Source organism: Orcinus orca, chromosome 18, assembly GCF_937001465.1.
Source record: "Orcinus orca chromosome 18, mOrcOrc1.1, whole genome shotgun sequence".
NCBI classification, from domain to species: Eukaryota; Metazoa; Chordata; class Mammalia; order Artiodactyla; family Delphinidae; genus Orcinus; species Orcinus orca.
In genome coordinates this window covers 1,984,369-2,007,361 of record NC_064576.1, presented here as the reverse complement: position 1 = coordinate 2,007,361, position 22,993 = coordinate 1,984,369, and the positions used below count along the sequence as shown (strand labels likewise).

The window sequence follows — 22,993 nt, the reverse complement described above, 5'->3', positions numbered from 1 at the left end:
CACACACACCCGTGCGCACTCACACACACACGCGTGCACGCACACACACACACACAACCCCCGCACGCACACGCACGTGCACGCACACACACACACACGCGCGCACGCGCGCGCCCAGGGTGACTTGGGCTTGCAGGGCAGGACGCTGGGGGAAGGGCTGCAGGATGGCCTTTCATCAGGGGCAGCTGCCTCTGGGAGCTCTCCGGTGGGAGGACTCAGCGTCTGTGCTCTCCCAGGACCGCATTCTATTAATAGAAGTGACACCCGTCGTGGCCTTCTTCCCTCATTTCTTTGAGCACTGCCCGCCTTTAGTTACTTCTCTTTTAAAGAAACAACTGTGGGCGCCCTGAGCTGCAGGCACCGTGCTAAACTGCTGTCCCGCTGTCCTCCCGGGTCTCCCCGTGTCACAGGTGAAGACAGTGAGACCAGCAGTGTGCCGAGCCCGGACCCCCAGCTGGCTCAGGGTGGAAGGCTCCGCCCAGGTGTGCCTGCTGCCCTGGTTGGGGACCTTTCGGGCTGCCTTAGGGAGCACCTGCTGGGCACCCCACTGCGCTAAGTCAGGGCTGGTTCCTGCTTCAGGGATTACTCTGCATTTACTGGGAATCTATCTAAACCAAGATCTGAAACAATACTGTGTGTGTGTGTATAATAAATTTTTTGGTAGGGCTGTCTCTAGACTTTTGGACTGGAATCACATGGGAGCCGGAGTCGCCCGTGAGTCTGTCACTGTTGGTAGAAGGTGGCAAAAGGCACACCCTCCCTCTGGGCACTCACCTCCGCCACGGGCAGCACGGGGGGGGGGGGCTGGGAGGTTTAGCGGTCCCTAAGACCGACTGGCCGCCCCCCCCGGGGCCACTGTAAAATGGGGTGGTCCCAGTATGTGCTCCAGAGTCATCCAGTTGCTGTGTGACCTTGGGCAACCTGCCTCACTTCTCTCAGTTGCCTCCTCCTAAAAATAAGATTAACGATTCCTGTCTGGAGGGAATGGCCTATTGGGGCAGTAGGGTCATTATGAGGGGAAACACGTAGATGTGAGGGGTTTTGTGCAGTGCTGGGCACAGAACAGGTCCTCGTAGATGGAAGTTATTATTATTTTATGGATCAACACGGAAAACTTCTCCTGCTATGTCCAGGAAAACTCTAAGCCCGGATCTGAACCGGAACGCTACTCGAATCCTGGAATATTTCCTTATTCTCACAACTGGGCAGATTCTTGCAACCTCAGCGGGCTGGTGGCCCCTCCCTTCCCACCCTCCCAGACTACCATCGTCTGGGGTGGTGGGAACACGGAATGTGGCTTCCTGAGCCCTCTGCTGAGCGCACGCAGCTGCTGGCTCGCGGGGCCAGAGGGCCAAGCTGCGGGCTCAGGTTTCGTGTAGATAGAGTTTCACACATGGGAAGGGCCAGGAGTCACAGATGGGCAGTGAGGGCCCACCAGCCCGCCCTGTGTCTGCAGAGGGAGGGTGTTGGGGCCACCCCTCGGCCCTGTGTATCCTGGGTTCGACTTCTGACTTTTCCCCCCCTTCTTCAATTCTACCAACTGAGGTTAGGAGAATTTGTTTCCCGATGTTTTTATATTTCTAATGTTAGCTCTGAAGTTTTAAAGTTTTATGAACCAGTCTGGTAGTTCTCAGCCTTGCTTCTGTGGGATAGTGTGCTGTGTCTGCTGCAGTCTAAAGGCAGGGAGATAGGGTGGGGACGTTTACACATTTCCAACACAGTTTTTCAAAATAGTTAAATCTAACTGATGTATTTATCACCTACTGTGTGCAACCTAGTGTACGCGTCATATACACAGAAACACATGCACACACATACATGTGTTCTGTACTGACTTTTCAGTCAAGTCATAAGAGAAGCCGTCGGGTCTGAAGTGTAAAGCATTTGTGAATTCTCAGTGGAAGGAATACTCAAGACGTCATGCAGCCCAAACTCATCATTGGGTTCACTGAGGGCGGCACCATATGGCTGTGTAAGTTGTGCACTGCACGGTCTAGGGAGAGTCATTCACACTGTAGACTAAGTGCATGGTGTCTCCAGGACAGTGCTGGGGGAAGGCTCTGGGGCAGTGGTGCATAAAGGTGAGCCTCTATGGAGGTGAGCCTCCTAGGGTACACAGCAGATTAGAGGAAGGTTGTGGTAGTTTATGGAGGTGGCCCCAATTCTCCATCCTCTCTGTAGCCATGCCCTTGTAGCGTGACACTGCAGCTCTTCCCATTGAGAGGTGAAGCCTGTTTCCTCACTTCTTGCATCTGAGCTGACCTTGACTTGTTCTGGCCAATGGGACGTGGCAGAAATGACAGGTGTGGGACTTCCCTGGTGGCACAGTGGATAAGACTCCGTGCTCCCAATGCAGGGGGCCCAGATTCGATCCCTGGTCAGGGAGCTAGATCCCACATGCATGCTGCAACTAAGGAGCCCTGGAGCCACAACTAAGGAGCCCGCCTACCACAACTAAGACCCGGCACAACCAAAAAAAATTAATTAAAAACAAAAAAGAAGTGACAAGTGCTACTTGCTAGCCCAGGCCTGAAGAGGCCTTGTGTGTTTCCATGCTCTCTCAGACCCTGCTTCCACCCTGAGGACCAGCCCGGGCCCCGGATGCTGAGGGATGCAAGACCACAGGGCAGAGAGCTCAACTGTCCGTGCCGAGGCCTCCTGGACCCACCTGCAGCCCACCAACCCCAATTGTGAGAGAGGCTAGCCAAGGTCGGCAGAGCTGCTACCCGGATCAGAGTTCACTGCTGCGTGAGCGAGCTCAGGTGAGCCCAGCGCTGCCCGGTGGACCTGCAGCCCCACGGACAAAACGCAAGCTCACTTCAGCTGCCACTGAGGTTTCGTGGCTGCCTGTCCTGCAGCCTCACCGTGGCAGTAGACACGGTACAAGTCTGGAGAACGGAAGTGGTGTTTTGTGCATAACTTTAATTATTATTACACTTAGAGCAGCTTTTTTTAAAGGGACCGATAAAGTTCCTATCTTTTCTTTAAAGAAGGTGAATGTAATTCAGCGCCAGAAAAAGTGTAGCACTTGAAACCTCTTCCAGTTTCTATCTAGTTTTAGTTTAAAATGGGAATCCTCATTTCCAAGTTTGCTTTGAAGTCGCAGTTTCTGGCAGTGAAGTCATGCTCTGGCAGCATGTTTTTTTTTTTTTTTTTTTTGCGGTACGCGGGCCTCTCACTCTTGTGGCCTCTCCCATTGTGGAGCACAGGCTCCGAACGCGCAGGCTCAGCGGCCATGGCTCACGGGCCCAGCCGCTCCACGGCATGTGGGATCTTCCCGGACCGGGGCACGAACCCGTGTCCCCTGCATCGGCAGGCGGACTCTCAACCACTGCGCCACCAGGGAAGCCCTGGCAGCATGATTTTTTAGCAGTCTAACAAAAATCCTTACAACAGTCTGGTTTGGGTTATTTGTAAACACCCTGGCCTGTGGTGGCCTTTCTCCCTCAGTTCTGAGTGTCTCACTGCTATGCTTCTGCCAGGAAGACACTTTCCCACCGATTTCCTGTGCTTGAGACAGTTTAAGTTCATAAGAGACTTTTAAGTTCCATCTGAAGTTAGCAAATTTGTTCAGAAGTCTTTTGTCAGGAATACAGATTATCTGAAAAAGCCTGTTACTTTCTGAACGCATGCCAAAAGGTTATGACTGTCATTCACTTTACAAAAGAAAGTTAGAGGGGTTTTGACAGAAAATTAGGAGTTTCAGAGAGATCATCCTGGCCCATAGCCTCTGTTGCTTGCTCTCAGGAGGTGTAAGAGGCGTGGGAACACATGGAATCTTCTTCAGGCGATCTTTCTGTGGTGCTGGAGAAATTGCCTTGTTCAACGATGCTCATATGACATTGGTGCTGGTAACAGATTTCTTCCCACGGAAACATGAAATTTTCTGGTCTCAGTTCTCTTATTTGTTAAGGCATTTTTGTTTCTTTTGAAAACAAGCTCCATAAATAGAATGGGGTTAAATTCTCGACAGCCTTGTGTCAAAGGTTAAGCTTCCAGAAAGTACCACACTTTTAAGCCTTGCTTTTAAGTGATGAGAGACTGGAACTGAGTGTCTCCCAGACTTAATCAGTGGATGAGAAATGGAGAAGAAGAGTTTGTTTCTCCTTCCTCTGGCCTCTGACCAAGCACATTTACTTAGTTCGGATTCAAGTAACTGCCATGTCAGCGAGCCAACGCTGGTTCTTCAAATAACTAACAGTAACTATATTTTGTTGGGTGTGAGTCTTTTTTTTTTTTTTGCGGTATGCGGGCCTCTCAGCGCTGTGGCCTCTCCCCTTGCGGAGCACAGGCTCCGGACGCAGAGCACAGGCTCCGGACGCGCAGGCTCAGCGGCCATGGCTCACAGGCCCAGCCGCTCCGCGGCATGTGGGATCTTCCCGGGCCGGGGCACGAACCCGTGTCCCCTGCATCGGCAGGCGGACTCTCAACCACTGCGCCACCAGGGAAACCCGGGTGTGAGTCTTAAGCACCCTGATTATAAATTGTTAGTTCAAACGATATTCTGGGAGTGAGAGAGAACTCACCCCGCATATGATTTAAGTCTTTTGTTGGCTGTAATAGAGCTTCTACCTTAGGAAGATAGAAAAATATGGGCAAAATTAAACCCACAGCAACTAATAGACAAAAGAGAACAATAAAGGACAGAATGGGAATGGGTGACGTGGAAAACAGAAAATTACTAGAGAAAACCAACAAAACCAAGAGCTTGGTCCTCTGAGAAAAATCAGTAAAGTTGATGGGCCTCTTAAACTGGTCAGGAAAAATAGAGAGAAGACAGAAATGACCAATGTGGAGAATCACTATAGATTCTACAGTTATTTAAAGGGTAATAACGGGATATTATGAACGTTTTTATGCCGATACATTCTATAACTTAGATGAAAAGTACAATTTCCATGGAAGACACAGACTACCAAAGCTCGTTCAAGAAGAAACGGATAACTTCAGTAGCCCTGTATCTATTACAAAATTTAAACTTGTAGTTTAAAAGCTTCTCATAAAGAAAATTCCAGGCCAGATGGCCTAACTGGTGAATTCTACCAAGTAAGACTTATATCCAGAATGTATAAGGAACTCTCAAGACTCAATAATAAGGAAACAGTCAATTTAAAAAATGGGCAAACGTTTTGAGCAGATACTTCACCAAAGAAGATATACGGATGACAGGCACATGAAAAGATGCTTGACATTATTAGTCACTAGGGAAATGTAAATTAAAGCCACAGTGAGATACCACTACACACACCTATTGGAACAGCTAAAACTGAAAAGACTGATCCTACCACGTGTCGGCAAGGATGTGGATGGGCTGGAACTCTCATCCACTGCTGATGTGAATGAAAATTGTACAGGCGCTTTAGAAAATGGTGTTTCTTGAAATATTAGATACACATCAACCAAATGATTTAGCAATTCCATTTCTAGGTGTTTACCCAAGAAAATGAGACTTTCTTTTTAAATAGCCACAAACTAGACACAACCCAGATGTTTTCAACTGGTATATGGATAAACAAAGTATTGTATTTCCATAGAATACTACTCAGCAATAAAAGGGAATATGCTATAGCGTGGGTAAAAATTATGCTGAGTAAAGAAGCTAGAAAAAAAGTTCATACTGTATGATTCCCCTTATGTAAAATTCTACAAAAAAGCCATCATAATCTGTAGTGACAGAAAGTAGACCAGTGCTTGCATAGAGACACTCTGAGGGCACAAGTAGTCCTTTGGAGGGTAGGGGTGTTCATTACCTTGATTCTGGTGATGGTTTCACAAGTGCACATGTGTTGCAACTGCTCCAACTGTACACTTTAAGTATGAGCAGTTTACTGTATGTGGATCACATCTCAGTGTGTGTTACATGACAGTTTCACGCTGCGTGTTGCACAGAGTGGAGCTTTAATTCATTTTACTGCCAGCCCTCTACTTCTGAACCTGATTGTTCAGAAAACGTGTACGGAATTTTAAAGTGCAAGTATACTTAGCCTCCTTGCCCAAGAGCTCACTTATTTATCTGTCTATCTTCTCATCAAATCTGTATCAGGTGTCTACTGTGGTTCAAGGATTGTGCTGGGACACTTAATGATTAACAAAAATAGACTCGCATACCATCTAGTGAAGGAGAAGTACGTTAAAGTTACTGTTTGAATTTGCTTTACAAATTGAGATACATGCTCTGAAGGCAAGGAACAGATTTCTCAAAGTGTGTAGCAGAGGAAGCTGATTTACACCTGGCAGATGGGACAGGTGGTGTCTTAGGGAAGGTCTCCTCCAGAAGCAGTACATGAGTGGGCTCTGGCGTGAGTAGAGGGGGTGTGTAATTAGAGGAGCAGTGGGGGACTTCTGGGTAGCCACAGTGCTGAGACCGAGGGAGAGCTCAAGTGCTCCTGGAGAGAGAGCCACGCGCCAGGCCCCACAGGACATTGAGTGACTTTGGGTTTTAAAGATTTTTCAGAGTTTTAAAGGGAAGGATGATGTGATCAGTTGCAGATTTTGAAAACAATACTCCAAACTTCCCAGTGTGGGAAATGGATTAGATGGGGCCCAGAACGGATGCGGAGAAGAGCGTTATTAAGTTCTTAGTGTGGTCCATTGAGAGCCAGCGGGAGCTGGGATTGGGATGGACACCGTGCTGCAAAAACCACGAAGATGGCGGGGGAGAGGGTGAGGGAAGGCAGTCAGTGGGGCTCCACGGTGGGTCCACGGTAACTCCCGGGATTCTGGCTGCGCACCAGGATGGCTGGCAGAGTCTCCTGTGTGAGTGGGAGCCTGGCCTGGGGCCTAGGCTTGGAACAAGAAGGTCATGAATGGATTCAGTGCTGAGGGTGCTGAACTGGAGCTCAGAGAGGACATTTGGGCTGGGTGTAAATTTGGGAGTGACACCATAGAGATGTGAATGCAAGTGTGGGGTGGTGAGGTTTCCCAAGGGGAGATTATAGGTGAGAACTCCAGAAGGCCTTGGGGACTCAGACGTGGCTGGCCAGGCAATGCGGATGAGGCTGAGGGGCTAAGGAAGGTGGTGGTTAAGTCCGGGGGGGAGTGTGGTGACCTGAAGTCAGTGGAGGAGGATGTCCAGTAGACTGCAAGAGGCCAAGGGAGTGGGCTTCAAAACCCCACACCCGAAAAGCGTTGGCAGTGTGTTTGAAGGGAAGAGGGCTCTGTCACTGATCATCCTGGGACAGCGGGCACGCCTGGACTGTGCTGCGCAGGCCTGGCTGAGCGCTCAACCCAGTCATTTGTGATCTTAGCAAGGGCGCCTGTGCTCAGGTAAAGGGGGGGAGTGTGAGCTCAGGACAGACAGAGGAGCTGGGGAGGGGGTGTTGGAACGGAGGCAGCTGCGGACACGGAGGTGGGGAGCAGAGAATGTTGGAGTAGAGTGTGGAGCGTGAGAGAGTGGGGGACAGCTGGGCGCCCACAGAGGGCCCGCTGGACGCAGGGATGTATGAATTTACAGCGAGTTTTCACATCATGATGCTCAGGAACTCGGAAATTCTGTTAAGAGGAAGTTGACCTTCAGCTGCTTTTTCTTGATAAGGAGACTCTAGAAAACTCTGTTACTTTCAGTGGCTTCAGGGAAGTATATCTATGGTGTTTTTTCCCTCATTTCCTACCTATTTTAACATGTGTTCAAGTCCAGAGTGTGTTGAGACTAAACAGTGGTGACTCTGAGCCATCTGAGGTTTCCGTCTTGTCTTAAATGAATTAACGTCAGGTGTTTAATCTTCCCCCTTTGATTCATTTTACATTCATGAATGGCTTTAAAGGTAAAGATGGGGACGTGGCTGAGAACTCACTGCTCTAGGCTGTCTCTGTGTTTTGCCGCTGACATTTGAAAGCCCAGATCTGATGGAGGTAAGGCCTTTTAGGGATGTCAACGTATAATTTTTAGAAAGTTCAGGTTCAAGTTGAGGACTATTTGTTTTATAATTTTATGAGTATACACACATCTCTCCTGGGATTTGCTTTCTCTTTCTCATTTAGAAAATGCTCACAATTAGTTACATATCATAATAAAAGAAGGGAGATAAAGGTAAATCAAGTAGTGTTTATCGGGAATATTGTCCCTAAATAACCACAGTAAGTGTAAGCAGTGTTTAGCTTTTGGGTATTATTTTTCCCAGTCAAAGCAATAAAACCCGCACTATTCAGCCTGTCTCCACGTGTGGGGAATGGAAGCTCACCAGTTATTTTTTCTCCTTAATCCTTCTTCTTTGAGAGGATGGTGGGGAGAGTATTATTGGGAGCAGGGGTAGGGAAGGAAGAAGTCTCTCTCTCTCTCTCTCTCTCTTTCTCTCTCATTGAGGAGCTTATGGCTTGAAAATTTCTGGGTTGGGATGGTTTTCTTTTTCTTACAGCTGGAAGTGGCATAGCTGCCCAACAATTAATTTTTTGTATAAAAATGTTTACAATTTTATGTAAAAATGTTAGTGAAATTACCTGATATCAGAGTTAGCAGTACCTGCATTTCAAGTTGTTTTCAAGGAATGATGGGTTTTTCATCGCTTTGTGCCTTTGGCTTAGGTGGTTATGTGGTTCTTACACTTGAGTGTGCCCAGATGCGCCTGGACGGCTTGTGAAAATAGACTGCCGGACTCCAGCCCAGAGTCTCTGATTCTGTAGGTCTGGCTGGGGCTGAGGATCAGCGCTTCTCACAGGTGTGCAGGTAGGATCAGCGCTTCTCACAGGTGTGCAGGTAGGATCAGCGCTTCTCACAGGTGTGCAGGTAGGATCAGCGTTTCTCACAGGTGTGCAGGTAGGATCAGCGCTTCTCACAGGTGTGCAGGTAGGATCCGTGTTTCTCACAGGTGTGCAGGTAGGATCGGCGTTTCTCACAGATGTGCAGGCCATGCTGATGCAGCTGGTCCAGGGGACACATTTCAGCACCTCTGATGGCCCACTGAGCTCCTCAGCCCAGGAGTACCGTAACCTGGGACTAGCCAGACTGCATGCACGGCAGTGCATCTTTAAGAAGACGGGAGACCGAGATGTGGTCACCTGGGAGCTTTTCCACAGGTGAGCACAGGCTGCTCGCCTACCTGGATGTGGCCCCCACCCCCATGCTTGGGAAATTTCCTAACCTAGTGCCTTTTAGTTCAGGACAGAGCAGACCCCATGCTGCTTCTCTGTGGGCTTTTGGGGCATTGAAACATGGAGGTAGAGAGCCTGGAACGAATCCTGCCTTGGATTGGAAGGGGCACTTGGAGTTTATCTGGAAAATGGGATTCCTCATGTTTCTTTACATCTAGAAAATTGTTGCATAAAACAGAAGAGAGGGACTTCCCTGGTGGTCCAGTGGCTAAGACTCCACACTCCCAATGCAGGGGGCCCGGGGTTCGATCCCTGGTCAGGGATCTAGATCCCACAGCCGCAACTCAAGAGATCCCACACGCTGCAACTAAAGATCCCACGTGCTGCCACTAAGACCCGGCACAGCCAAATAAATACATATTTAAAAAAATACATAGAAGAGAAACACCATCCGTATTGAGGCCAAGCTCAGGAGGTTTGTATGAGATTTAATAAATGTATTACTTAAGTTGAGGCACTTAGGAGGAATCCTTGAAATATTCATATTAGGGTTGGGAGGAACTCTAGCTAAATAAGATGATGAGTCACTAAAAGCTACCAAAAGGTATGGAGACACCTGTGGGTAAGGGTTCTCTTTGAAACTACAGCTTTCGGGGGAGGGGTAAGTCCCCCGCACTGCTGAGCTGTGGGCGGGGGGCATCTGGGTCCAGCGAGTAGGTCTGCTGAGCTGTGCCTCCGTCCCTTGCTGCTCCCAGGGGCCGTGGGCCTAGGGTCCTTAAACTGGGGCCCTGCTTCTCCGCAGGTCTGCAGGGTCTGTGGCGCATGCTGGCCTTCCACCGCCACCGAGGACGTGCGTCTTGAGTTCATTCCAGTCTATGCTTTTCAATTCAGTAGCCAACTAAGAATTCACTTTGTCACTGAATACGGAGAAAACAGAGATGGTTTCTGGCAACCTCCCAGACCCCTACCCACGTCTGGTCACAGGACCTGCTTTTCTAGGTGTCGTGGCGGAGACGAGCTTCAGCGACCGTCTCCTCGCAGTGAATGAGTCTGGAATCACCTGACAAGGGTTTTCAAGCCGCCATCATAAAAAGGCTTCAAAAACGATTACAGATTCTCTTGAGACAAGTGAAGAATAGGAGATCGCAGCGAAGAGAGAGGGCTTATGAAAAAGAAACATACGGAAATTACAGAGCTGAAATACAGAATAACTGAAGTAAAGCTCACCGGCTGGGCTCGGAAGTGGAGTGGGGAGGACAGAACCTGGGGACAGAGAGGAAGCAGGCTGAAGGAGGGGGATGCGGTGAGCGCTGCGCCTCACCGGGGGGACGGGGAGACGAGCGGGGAGACGAGCTAGCGGACCAAGGACAAGCGGCAGCGCTGGCGGCGCCCTTCCTCACTGCTTTCCCTGTCCCGCTCTCCCCGTGTGTCTCTCAGCTCTGAAATGTCAGAATCACGAGAGGGCCTCATCAGCTTGTTCCGGCCCCTTTGTGAAACTTAGGACCCGGCCATAAGGCAAGCCTGTCCCCACGCAGGTCTCGTGGGCGGCTGTACAACATGCCAGCCGCCGACAGGAGCCGAGGCCTGGGGGAGCCAGCCAGCTGGTTCCGGGAGCCCCGCTTCGAGGCAGCGATCTTCCTTAGTGACAGGAGACGGCGCTGAAACCAGAGTGCTGGCTCTCAGCGGCGCCCGGCTGACCGACGCCTGATACCCACAGAGCGAAAACGGAGCCCTGGACGCCGAGCTGGCGGTCCTCGGAGGGCTGGGCAGCAGCCGGGCGGCCGGCCTCAGACGGAGCCGGTGGTAACAGGATGCATCCGTCAGCCGTGACAGACAGGGCTTAGGGTTTATGGTAAAACCCAAGAGCGTCTTTTATGTCTCTGTAATGTTTTGTCTACGGTGATTATATTTCCAAGTGTTTTTCAGCACAGTTCCTGTCTCAAATATTCAATTCTCATATGAGACCAATTATATTACTTTCTGGTTCTAGGTGCTGTCAGCATCACACCTTCACTTCAGGTGGCTATAACCAAGTGATTCTGGTACTGAATTAGTGTCATAGGCAAAGGTCCTTAATTAAACCATTAATTCACTGAACCAATAATATACTAAGTGCTTGTATGTGCCAGGTGTTGAGATGTAACACTCATCAAACAGACTGCCTATGGGGCATATATTTCACGGCACAGGGAGGTATTCTGGACGCGTACATAGTACACAAGTAGATTGCACAGCACGTTAGACAGTGATAGGGCTATGGAGAAAAATGGGGGGGATGCCAGCAATTAGGGTGACATTGCAGTTTTACTTCTGGTAGGTAGGGTAGGCGTTACAGAGAAGTGACATTTGAACAAAGACTTGATGTATATGAGCAAGGCGTGACGTGAATATTGGGGAGAAGGGAATTTCAGGTGGAGAGACTAGGCTGTGCAAAGGTCCTGAGGTAGGAGCCTGCCTGGCAAATTCTGGGAACAGCAGAGGCCACTGTGAGTTGGGGGAGAGTAGCAGCTGGCTGATGATGAGGTCAAGGAGGGAACGAGGGAACAGACCGTGCAGGGCCTGCTCAGCCATCATAAGGACTTTGACTTTAAAAATAAATGAGTAGACTTTATTTGCAGTTTTAGGTTTCCAGAAAATTTAGCAGAAAGTACACAGACTTTCCATCCACCCCTCTCCACTTTCCCCTATTATTAACGTCTTGTGCTAGTGTGGGACACCTGTTACAGTTGATGAAGCAGTACCGATACATTACTAAGTAAAGTCCATAATGTACATTAGGGTTCGCCCTGTGCTGTGCAGTCCGTGGGTTTGGACATGACACGTATCCGTCATCACAGTGTCACACAGGATGGTTTCACTGCCCTAAAAATTCTCTGTGCTCTGCCTGTTCATCCCGCCCTCTCCCCTAGTCCCTGGCAACCATTGATCTTTTTACTGTTGCCATAGTTTTACTTTTTCCGGGATGTTACATTGTTGGAATCATATGGTGCGTAGCCTTTTCAGATTGGCTTCTTTCACTTAGTAACATGAAGTCTCCTCCATGCCTTTTCGTGGCTCATCTTCTTTTATTGCTGAATGATCTTCCATCTTCTGAACCGACCACAGTCTATCTGTTCATTCGCCTACTGAAGGTCATCTTGATTACTTCCAGCTTTGGGCAATTATGAATAAAGCTGCTATAAACATTTGTATTCAGGTTTTTGCGTGGACACGTTTTCAACTCATTTGGGTAAAGCGAATTTACCCAAGAAGCAAGATTTTTGGACCTTATGATAAGAGGATGTTTAGTTTTATAAGTAAGTCTCTTCCACGGTGTGGACCAGTGTGTATTCCCATCAGCAGCAGATGAGAGTTCCTGTTGCTCCACGTCCTTGCCAGCATTGGGTGCTGTCAGTGTTGGATTTGTGTCATTCTTTTTTTTTTTTTTTTGATGTGGACCATTTTTAAAGTCTTTATTGAATTTGTTACAATATTGCTTCTGTTTTATGTTTTGGTTTTTTGGCTGCGGGGCATGTGGGCTCTTAGCTCCCCAACCACGGATTAAACCCACACCCCTTGCACTGGAAGGTGAAGCGTTAACTGCTGGACTGCCAAGGAAGTCCAGATTTGTGTCATTCTAATGGGTGTGCAGCAGTGTCTCACTGTTCTTTTAATTTGCATTTCCCTGATGACATATGATGTGGAGCATCTTTTCATATGTTTAGTGGCCTTGCCATCTGTATATCTTCTTTGGTAAGGAGACTGTTCAGGTCTTTTGCCCATTTTTCCATTGGGCTGTTTTCTTATTGTTGAGTTTTAGTAGTTCTTTGTATGTTTTAGATAAAAGTCCGTGATTGGATGTGTGTTTTGCAAATGCAGTACTTTCGTTCAGTCTGTGTCTTACCTTTTATTCTCTTAAAGGACTTTGGCTTTTACTCTGAGTGAAATGGGGGGCTTTTGAGGGTTTTGAGCAGAGGAGTGATGTGACAGGCAAATTATAAATGTGCAGGGAGATGTTCCAGCTATAGTAGTATGGAAGAAATAGAATTCCTGAGTATGCATTGGCCGCCTTATCTTTAACTAATGAAGCTCAGTTTTTCTAAGTGATCGTTTGAAAACGTAGTTTTGAACTACATACTGCTCCACATCTTACAGCTACGGCCCTATTTCAGCGGGTACTCTGCGGGTACTTAAGAGCTCGGGAAGTCTCGACTGGCTTCTTTCTCGCAAGAGGCTTTTACAGCACGAGTGCTCCGAGCTGTGGTCGCCTGCTTCCCCTGCCGTTCCCTCTGGGGAGGGTCTTCGCTGCTAGTTATAGAGAGGCACACTTGCCACTGAGCGTCCTCCGCTTTTTCCTCTCCCCTTATTCACGTTCCCTCCTCTGGTGAAGGCTCCCTTTTCGCTTCCAGCCTCTCTCCAAAGTCAGCCAGCCCTCTCTGCGCGCCTTCAAGCCTCCCACATGCTAACGTGTGGGTGAAAACAGAACTTTCTCCAAGGTGGTCAGTGTCCCGTCTTCTGGCCCAGAGCCGTTAACTTGCCTTAAATGCAGCTTCTTGGGCTGTTTAGAAATGAAAGACGGGTTCTTTCACCGGGAAGGCTGGTCAGGCATGAGGCAGGGCGCTGCTCCGAAGTTCCCACTGCTGCCCCTGGCTTCACTGCGTGGGAAAGGGCAGAGCGTGCACAGCGAGGTAAACCAATGGGGTGGCAGGCCACACAGGCCCCGCACAGACATCTGAGGACACAGGTTTCATCGGTGCAATCCCAGCAGTGGCTGCGGGGACAGGACTTGACATTCTCCCTTGAGGCGTCTCGGTCAAAGATAGGGGGTTGGGTTGTCCGTGAGGCAAACAGCAGACCCGTGAGACCTGCGGCCACCAGTGCCTCATGCTCCTGGGGGGCGGGGCTCCTCTCCTGGGGGTATTCTCGCCCCTACCTGCTGCACTGACACTGCAGAGGTACATGGCACCCTCCCATCGGAGACCACGAGCCTCTCTACAGGCTTTTCCACCAATGGACACAGGCAAAGACATCGGTAGCCATTCTGAAATGTGCTCAGTAGGAGAGGAGATGGATGTCAAAGGACCAGAAACACTGCAGAAATTGAGCTTAAGAAGAAAGTAAGCAGTGGCTCAGATTTACAAAACACATGTTTCCGTTGGGCTGAAAGCATGAGAATGAGACGAAAAAAGGGATGATTATTCCATATGAACAGGTAAAACTTGTTAAGTTAATTAAGTTAAGAAAAATCTCTGATTTTTAAGTTAAGAAAAATGTCTGATTACAAGGCCCAATCTGAGTTGTCTTAGGAATTCGTACTCCTGTTTCCCTGTATCAAGATCCTTCTGAGGTGTAAGAAATGGCGTCTGCTTAAGGAAGGCACAAGACATTAATGACGGTCTGGCCCGTGCACCTCTGCGTCCCAGGTGTCTGATCACAGCCACCACAGGGCATGTGCTGTTTTCAAGACTGCTCTCATTTGACGATTACTACACACCTACCTGTTTTGATCTAACATTACCGGGAGAGCAAAACACAAATGCAGTGGAGAAATTTAACCTAGGTAGTCTGGTGAAAGCTTATGCCCACATTTTAAAAAATCCATTTTTGGCATTGGTATCAATTTGGGACTGTCGCCACCATCTCTGAAGGACTTAAAATGTGCTTTTGCAGCTTGTGGGAACCGAGCCTCGGGGGACACCCGAGCTAATTTAAGCCACGCAGTCTTGCTGGTCCGCCTGCCCCTGACATCCCCCATGTCTGGGATGGCTGAACTCAGTGCATTCCTATTTCCGATCACCCTTTATGGCTTGCCTAGCTCCACACTAATGGATGACATCTTTATTTTCCCCCAGATGACCATAGCATCCATACAGGAGCTGGGCTTTGGGATATAATGAAGAAGGGAAGCCAAAGAAAAATGCACTTTATTGAAGTGTCTTAAGTGTCTTCCAGTAAACTACTTGTAACCCAGGCCACACACTTTGGGAGCGAATTTACTATCTGGTGTTTAGCTGCCAAGTCCTTGAGCTCTCTGCTGGATGCGTCACTGTTTTCCATGGATTTGCAGGAGGAGCCCCGTAGCCTCCAAGTGGGCTCTGCAGACCTCTGCCTTTACTCCCCTGAAACTCTCTGGCTGCAGAGTGAGCGGAGAGCTATGGACAAGTGTGGTCCCTGATCAGGAGACAGCTGCACTCTAGTTAGAATAAAGCCATGGCTACCAGGTCATTACATTCAGTGCTAATTATTAGGTGGTGAATTTAGGATTTTAAGCATAGTGTTGCATATTGGCATGGCGTGGTGGAGATCTGCCTCACGAGGACCCCAACACACTGAAAGCTGGGCTCTCCAAAGAGGACTGTTTTCTAATGGGGAGGCACCTTGACCTGTGAGAACATTAGAATGGAGTGTTCTTTTTAAAAATGTATTTATTTAATAATACTTTCATGTGGTAAAAAATTCAAAGGGTACCAAAAAGTACAGAGTGCAAAGCAAGTTTTCCTTCTCCCCCTCTGTCCTCCAAGCCCCGGGTCCTCTCCCTGGAGGCAGCCCCTGTTATCCGGCATGTGCTTCCAGAGACAGGGCATGCATTTCTTTTATTATTTTTAAGATTTATTTTATTATATTTTATTTTTGGGTGCGTTGGGTCTTTGTTGCTGCACGCGGGCTTTCTCTAGTTGCGGCGAGCGGGGGCTACTCTTCGTTGTGGTGTGCGGGCTTCTCATTGTGGTGGCTTCTCCTGTTACAGAGCATGGGCTCTAGGCATGCGGGCTTCAGTAGTTGTGGCGCACGGGCTTAGTTGCTCTGCGGCATGTGGGATATTCCCAGACCAGGAATCGAACCCGTGTCCCCTGCATTGGCAGGCGGATTCTTAACCACTGCGCCACCAGGGAAGTCCCAGGCCATGCATTTCTGAACACCCAGGCACATCTTCTTCTTGCTTTTTTCTTTAAACACTAAGGCAGCATGTCCTGCATACTGTTCCCCATGTTCCTTGTCCCACGCCTACTGTAACCAGGAGGTTGTGACATATCAGTATATAAAGCTGACTCTTTTTAAATGCTGTGTGGTAGGCTGGTGGTCTGTTCTGTGGCAGGACTGTAATTGACCTAATCCTTTCCCTAAATTGTTTCTCATCTTTTGCTGTGACACTGTTTTCTATTTTTAACCGTACCACCAGGAAGCTCACTGGGTTAGGGTCCCAGCAGGAAACAGACGGCATGCTAAACAGAAATGGTTGAAGAGAGTTTAACAAAGAGACTATTTACAAAATGAGGGCAGGGATAAGGACATGGAGGCACCCTGGGAAGTCACCAGTTCAGGCCACCACTTCTGGGAACTAGGCTCCTGAGCAGCTGAGTGTTTCCCAGCTGTTACAAGCTGCAGCGGTTTTCTGTACTCTCCATCTTAAGTGTTGCAGTAACACTGAACCTATGTTAATTCTTTGCTTGCTAGAACTGCCTATTCTTCCTCAAGCAGTTTTGGAAACTAAAACTCTAAACTCCTTCAGACTTGGAGAGAAGGCAGCTCCTCTAGTTGGCACTTTATTTGGACTGAGGGTCGAGCTGGCTGTCCCCGGCGTGGAGTGGGTGGTAGAAAGGAGTTGAGAAGGTGGGAGCTGGGCAGCTGCGGAGGTCTCTGAAGTCTGGCCTTAACATTGCCTTGTGATTTAGTTTGTAGCAAATTCTCAGAGTGTCAGACACACCCCTTGCCAAACATTGAGTACAAAAGCCATATTTCAAAGGAAAATCACAATGGTTTGGGGGCTGTCTATGCCTCTGCCTGATTAGAGGTTTTGGCGGGAAAGCCTGGAGTTTATTATCGTGGCAAGTTTGGGAGAGGATTTCTGGAAAGCACATGGGGCAGCTGTTGGTCATCTGAGGCCAGAGCTCCTCTCTGAACACATCTGGAGATGCACTGAGCGGAGCTCGCCTTCAGGTTCTGAAGGCTCTGGTGACTGTAAATAAAGCCGCTGTAAACATTCTTGAACACGGCTTTTTGTGGCCATATGTTTTCATCCCTCTTGGGTAAACACCTAGGGGAGGAATTGCTGGGGCTTAGGTATGTTTAACTTTGCAAGGAACTGCCGGTTTCCCAAGCGCACCACCTGACACTCCCACCGGTCACGCGTGGGAGCTCCAGTTGCTTCCCATCCTTGCCAACGCTCGATACTGTCAGCCTTTTCCATCTCACTGCTCTGGTGGGTGGGTAGTGTTATCTGTGCTTTTAATTTGCATTTCCCTGATGACTAATGATGCTCAACACTTTTTCATGTGCTCACTTACCATTCATACAGCTTCTTCAGCAAAATATGGTGGGAGGGGGAGCTTTTAAATATCTCCTTTTGTATCATCATCACTCCAATGCATTTTTTTCCATTGCAGCTTCACCCATGATCTCAGTTGCCCTGATTATTCACCACCCTTGAAAACATGATGGACTTTTCAAGTGTCACACCCTTGATAATGCAGTCCCATCTGCCTCTTCACCCTTTCGTCCCCAACTCGGTTGTCACTGTTTGGGGTGGCTAAGCCTCTGGCCTGCCCTGTCTGTGCCTCCAGGGTCCTGAGCATACACCTGTGTGGCTGCACTTGCCACACTGTGAGCAGTTCTTCCTCACCGAGGGCAGGGGCTGTGCCCCCCTCTTCTTTGCAGTCACAGTGCTCATCACATGACCTGGCAGGAGTCTAGGTCCAATATTGTCAGACCAATTTATTATGCATCTGATCCTCCCAACAGCCCTGTTGACAAAAGCTGAACGTGTCAGCCTTAAACTGGAGATAGAGGTGTAGACATAGAGGGGTCAAGTGGCTTGTTTGCGGTCAGTATGTGTGTTACAGTTAGGAACTACTTACTATAAAGTTTTGACTCTTTTACATTACAGTTCTCCAAACAGGTATGTTGCTTTAGGTAAAGTTCAGGATAGTTTTAAGGAAATCCATTTCCATTTCTAGGTCCTCAGCTTGCATCCATGCTCAACTAAAACCAAGGAGCCAGAGCAGCCGTCTCTGAGCAAGGAGAGCATCACACTGGTCCGACTGTCCCACCTCCCCTTTCACAATGGCCTTCTCCCACTTCACCCTTTGTTGTCTTCCCGAGGTGCACGCTGCCAGGTGGAAGGCCTCCCAGCTGTCACAAAGGGTGCCGGTGCTGGGAGGGGAGTGACTCTGATGACTGCATGTTGCAGCTCAGGGTTGTACTTCTTAGCTTTCACAGAAATTGAAGGAGACCCCAATCAAGCTGTTGGCTGATGATTTTAAGTTTTTATTTATGACAGATTATATCTGGACTTTGGCTATGTAACTCAGAAGGCTTCAAAGAGGCATCCTAACAAAACTCCTTTCCATTTCCATGTGCTTATTTTTATGAACAAGGTTTCTCAGTTTTTGCATTAAAAAAACCCCAAGATAGGAATAGAATTGGCGCTGGTCCGTATCTCTTTCCAGCAGTAAGTGATGATTATCCATGGGTTAATGAACTAATTAAAAAAAAACCCTATACATCTCATGAAGATATATATTTCCAAATAAAATTTGCAGTTTATATTTAATAATTTTTATCAAGAACTGTAACATATGTTTCCATCATTTGTGAACTCACAGTAGCTGTATTGACTCAATTCAGAAGAGAAATAATAACAATTAGATCCTTATGGATCAATAATTTTAAACGTAGAGTTGATTTCATTATTTGTGGTAGTTACATTCTACAAGGGCACCATGACCACTGAATTAGCAACTACTGAACCACTGTTCATGGAGAAATACAGGGTTAGTTTCCTTTGAACCTCTGGTCACAACATCTGGTCAACCAATCAATACATAATCTTGTTTTTAGGTGTATTTCTGTTTAAAGATAGCTTATTTAACATATATATATATATTTACAAATAATTACATGCAGTATATCTTTATAATAAAACACCATCTCAATTACAGCATTATGTAATGTAGTCTACCATAGTGTGACTTGTTCTAATTTAGCTCTTCCATTCAGTCACATACACAGTACATATGTTCACCGCTCACATACACACACAAATACACACTGTATATTGGATACTACAGCATAATGCAAGAAAGAAAGCCCCCCCCCCAAAAAAAAGCATTAACCAAAGATCAAACATTTAAAATTTATGGAAACCACCTTACTGTTGATGGAGCCATGGGACACGTGATGGGGCAGTGCACGGTGGGGTTAAACCTGGTGACCTCGGCTTGCTGTACGGGAACGGAGGGAGGGTCAGGAAGGAAGATGTCAGGGAGGGTGGCCTGTGAGATCTGGCAGCTCTGCCTCAGGAGTCTGGCTTTCCCAGTTTGGTGACGGTGTCAGCAACTTGCCCTCCCAATCTGGCTTGAAAAACTGCTTCAGCCTCACCCGCTTGGCTTTTTGCCTCAAATCTTTAAGCGTTTCAGCATAAGGGATGAACGCGGTGGAGGTGAGGCGCTTAAACGTGAGGCTGCGTTCGGGCACAGGGTCACACTTTTCCATGTCATTGAAAATTTTTTCCAAGGCAGAATTCCATTCTGCTATTTTGGCTGCTGTGAGAGGGACGATTCTTGGAGTCTCAGGCTGACTATCACCATCCTCATCATCACTAACTCCATTGCCTTGCTTTGCCATCTCGTCCAGGTCTTTGTTGGTGGGTTCTACTGCCACTTCTGCCAAAATTTCCTCCACATCACCCTCCCTCATGTCACTGAAACCTTCTCCACTTATCTGTTGTGCAATATGCATTATGTTTTTGACACTGCTCGTTATATTTTCTGTAACACCTTCAAAACCTTCAAAATTTTTCACACAGTCTGGCCAAACATTTCCCCAACAATTGTTGATAGTAGCCTGCTTGATGCTGTCCCAGGCTGTGCTGATATAACCAATAACATTGCGTATGGTGACTGACTTCCAGTAGTCCATCATGGTGGTCTCCTCATTGGCATTGAGAGCCTCAAAAGCCTTGCTATAAAGCTCCCTGGTGTAGTTTGCCTTGAAAGCTTTTATCACGCCCTGATTGAGGGGTTGGATAAGAGATGCTGTGTTTGGGGGCATGAAGAGAACTTCTATGTTGGGGTGGGCATTTTCGAGTTCTTCACGGCAATGAACTGGGGCATTATCCAAAATTAATAAAACCCTGAAAGCAAGGTTTTTGCCATGGAGATAACGTTCAGCTTCTGGGATGAAGCAGTTGTGGAACCAATCCCAGAATATTTTGGACGCCATCCATGCTTTTTTGTTCCATCTCCAGTGGACTGGCATACAGTTCAAGTTTTTCCCTCTAAGTGATTGTGGGTTTTGTGCTCTGTGTACCATGAGGGGTTTGCACTTAAAGTCACCCTTGGCGTTTGCACATAATAGCAAGGTTGCACAGTCTTTGAATGATTTAAAGCCAGGAGTTTTGGAGGCCATTTGCATTACATAGGTTCGTTTGCCAACATTTTTGTAAAATAAGTCAGTTTCATCAGCGTTGAAAACCTGCTCTTCCATATAACCCTTTTCATGTATAATGCTTAGCAGGTATTTTTTAAATTCTTCTGCAGCCTCCTGATCTGTAGAACCTACCTTGCCTGCAAGTTTAACGTTTTTCATGTGGTATCGCCTTTTGAATCGTGCAAGCCAGCCTGCACTAGCTGAGAAGGGTTTAACATTTTCTTGACCCTGGGTAACATGACCGTAAATTTCTTTGGCTTTCAGCCTCACAACAACGCTGTCCACTACACTCTTTTTATTGCTTGTCATCTCATGAATCCACAAATTTAGTTGCTTTTCCATCTTTTCCATAGCTCCATCACGCACTACAGAGGTTACTTTAGCACTTTCTGGAGCGGCTTCACGTACAGATCTGCGAATATCCTCTTCCTTTTTCTGGATGTACCGTATTGTTGACTCATTAACATTGAATTCTCGGCCAACAGCACTATAACTCAGGCCTGAGTGAAGCTTATCTAACACACGTATTTTCTCTGTAAGGCACATTACAACCTTCTTGCGCTTAGGAATGCCAGACAGTGCTTTAGCACTACGTTTGGGGGCCATTTAAAACAGTGAAATCACCAAGAAAAAACAAAAAAAAAAAAAGTGAAAAATGTGGCACCAGTGGAGTGAAAAGGACATTTGCTTACATTATGAGCTACAAGAAGATGGCAGAGCATGGCCTTGTTCAAATTCAGGGGGGAACGTGTGCATAAGGCAATTCAAATATTTTGCTGCTTTGCACACGTCTATAAATGAGAAAGTGCCGCAAATACAGATTTTGGGGTTACACATAAATATTATCGAGTAGGCAAATTTGCAAATATAGAATCCGTGAATGAGGATTGATTGTATTTGTATGCAAAAACAGTGTGAGGGAGGAGTAAAATGGACTAGAAGGCAGCTTTGGTTTTGCTGTTCCACTCTCTCTCAAGTTCCACCGAAAAAAACAAATCTGTTCAGTATTTGGAGGGAAATATGCTGGCACTCCTAAGAATTTTTAAACTGTAGAGAAAAAAAAGTGTCATTTCCTCCCTCTTGGCACTGCTCAACACCCTGGTTTTCTTTTGTAGTTTTAGAAGACCTGACCACTTTGAAATGAAACTGTATTCCTGAGAGAGGCCTAATGGAATGTCGTGATTTCCCCCTAGAGGACAGAAGGACAAAATGTCTTGAACGTCCCCAAATGCTAGAATTCTGTACGATACTTTAGTGTACAAAAGTCTTCACATGCTGTTCAGAACAACAACAAAAAGCTCTTCTGAGATCTCAGGCTTCTCCCTTGATAGTTCTGTGTAACCGGTGCCGTTCCTGGTTTCCTTTGTTTCTTGCCCTGGGAAGCTGTAACTGCTTACACGTGTGGCTGTGGCCTTTACAGCTCTGCCTCGGACCAAGCACCAGACAGTCTGCAGGAGCCCTTGCTGCTCTTCACCTGTGATGGAGGCTGCATTCGCCACAATCTCTCCCCAGCTGACTTTTCGCTGACGAGGGACCAGCTATTTTGGCTAATCATTGATGAAGCACACGGTCTATATGTAGTAAAAGAAAACACTGCACTCTAATCCCAGCCGGCATAATTTACGTCGCTAATTGTTTTAAGTCATCGTATTAGAATTCCAGCTCCACTCTCCCCGAGCCGGGGGCAGGGAAGAACTGAGAAAACAACAGGTTCTCAACAGTCCCTTCGTGGTTGCTTCAAGCGGAGGAGGCCAAGCTTTCCCGGGTCCCTCCGGGCGGGGCGGGCTGCGCCCCCTAGGCCGCGTCGGAAGGCGAGCGCCGGGTGCAGGGATGGGGAATCCGCGCGTGAGCCGGGCCACGTGGGCCGCGTCCGAGGGCGAGCTCCAAGTGCGGGTAGGAGAAGTCCGCGCGTGGGCCGGGCCAGGTAGGCCGCGTCGGAAGGCCAGCGCCAGCTGCCGAGAGAAGAGACCGCGCCCTCACGGCGGGGGACCGGAAGAGGTTGCGGGCGGGGCCTGCCGGGGCGCGGTCTGAAGACGTCACTTCCGGCGCCGCTCCACTTCCTGGTGAGGGAAGGGGCTGAGATTGGTGCATCCCGGAGGAAGGAAAAAGGGTGAGGAGAGGCGGCGGCCGAGCGGGCGGGCGCCGGGGGCGGCCGGGCTAGCTCCGGGCCGCCGGGGCAGCCCGCCCTGGTCGCTCGCGCGGCCGGCACGCCCGCCGGGGCCGCGTCGCGTTCCCCTCAGGGCGCGTTCGCGGCCTGCCCGCGGCGCTCAGCGCCTGTTCTCTGTGTTGCAGGTCTACCCGGAGCCCCGGAGCGAGGGCGAGTGCCTGAGCAACATCCGCGAGTTCCTGCGAGGCTGCGGGGCGTCCCTGCGCCTGGAGGTGAGTGGCGGGGCCGGCGGGGCGCTGGGGCGCGAGGCGGGCGGGCGTGGTAACGGCCCGCAGCGGCGGCGCCCGGGGCTCGGCTCGCGGGTTCCCCAGGGGCGACTGCGGGCTCAGGGCAGGGAGGAGCCCCACATTTTGCCCGCTGCGATGGGGACAGGTGGTTACAGTAGCTCGTGGTGCA

At 48.5% G+C, this 22,993-nt stretch overlaps 1 protein-coding gene across 8 annotated transcripts in view; it reads left to right on the top strand.

The window, feature by feature from the left end:
- The window catches only part of ARHGEF7 (Rho guanine nucleotide exchange factor 7), a 168,541-nt gene that overhangs the window by 5,289 nt on the left and 140,259 nt on the right, over positions 1–22,993 (top strand). For 6 of the 8 annotated variants that reach the window (XR_004485231.2, XM_049701281.1, XM_033435029.2 and 3 more), the window contains exon 2: positions 22,723–22,809. Coding sequence is in view for 5 of the 8 variants with exons in the window: in XM_049701281.1 (XP_049557238.1) it covers positions 22,723–22,809 (87 nt within the window). In the remaining 3 variants the exon portion in view is untranslated. Of the gene's footprint in view, positions 1–22,439; positions 22,541–22,722; positions 22,810–22,993 lie in introns of those variants that run through there. The other 2 variants (XM_033435038.2, XM_033435036.2) reach the window with 1 other exon arrangement.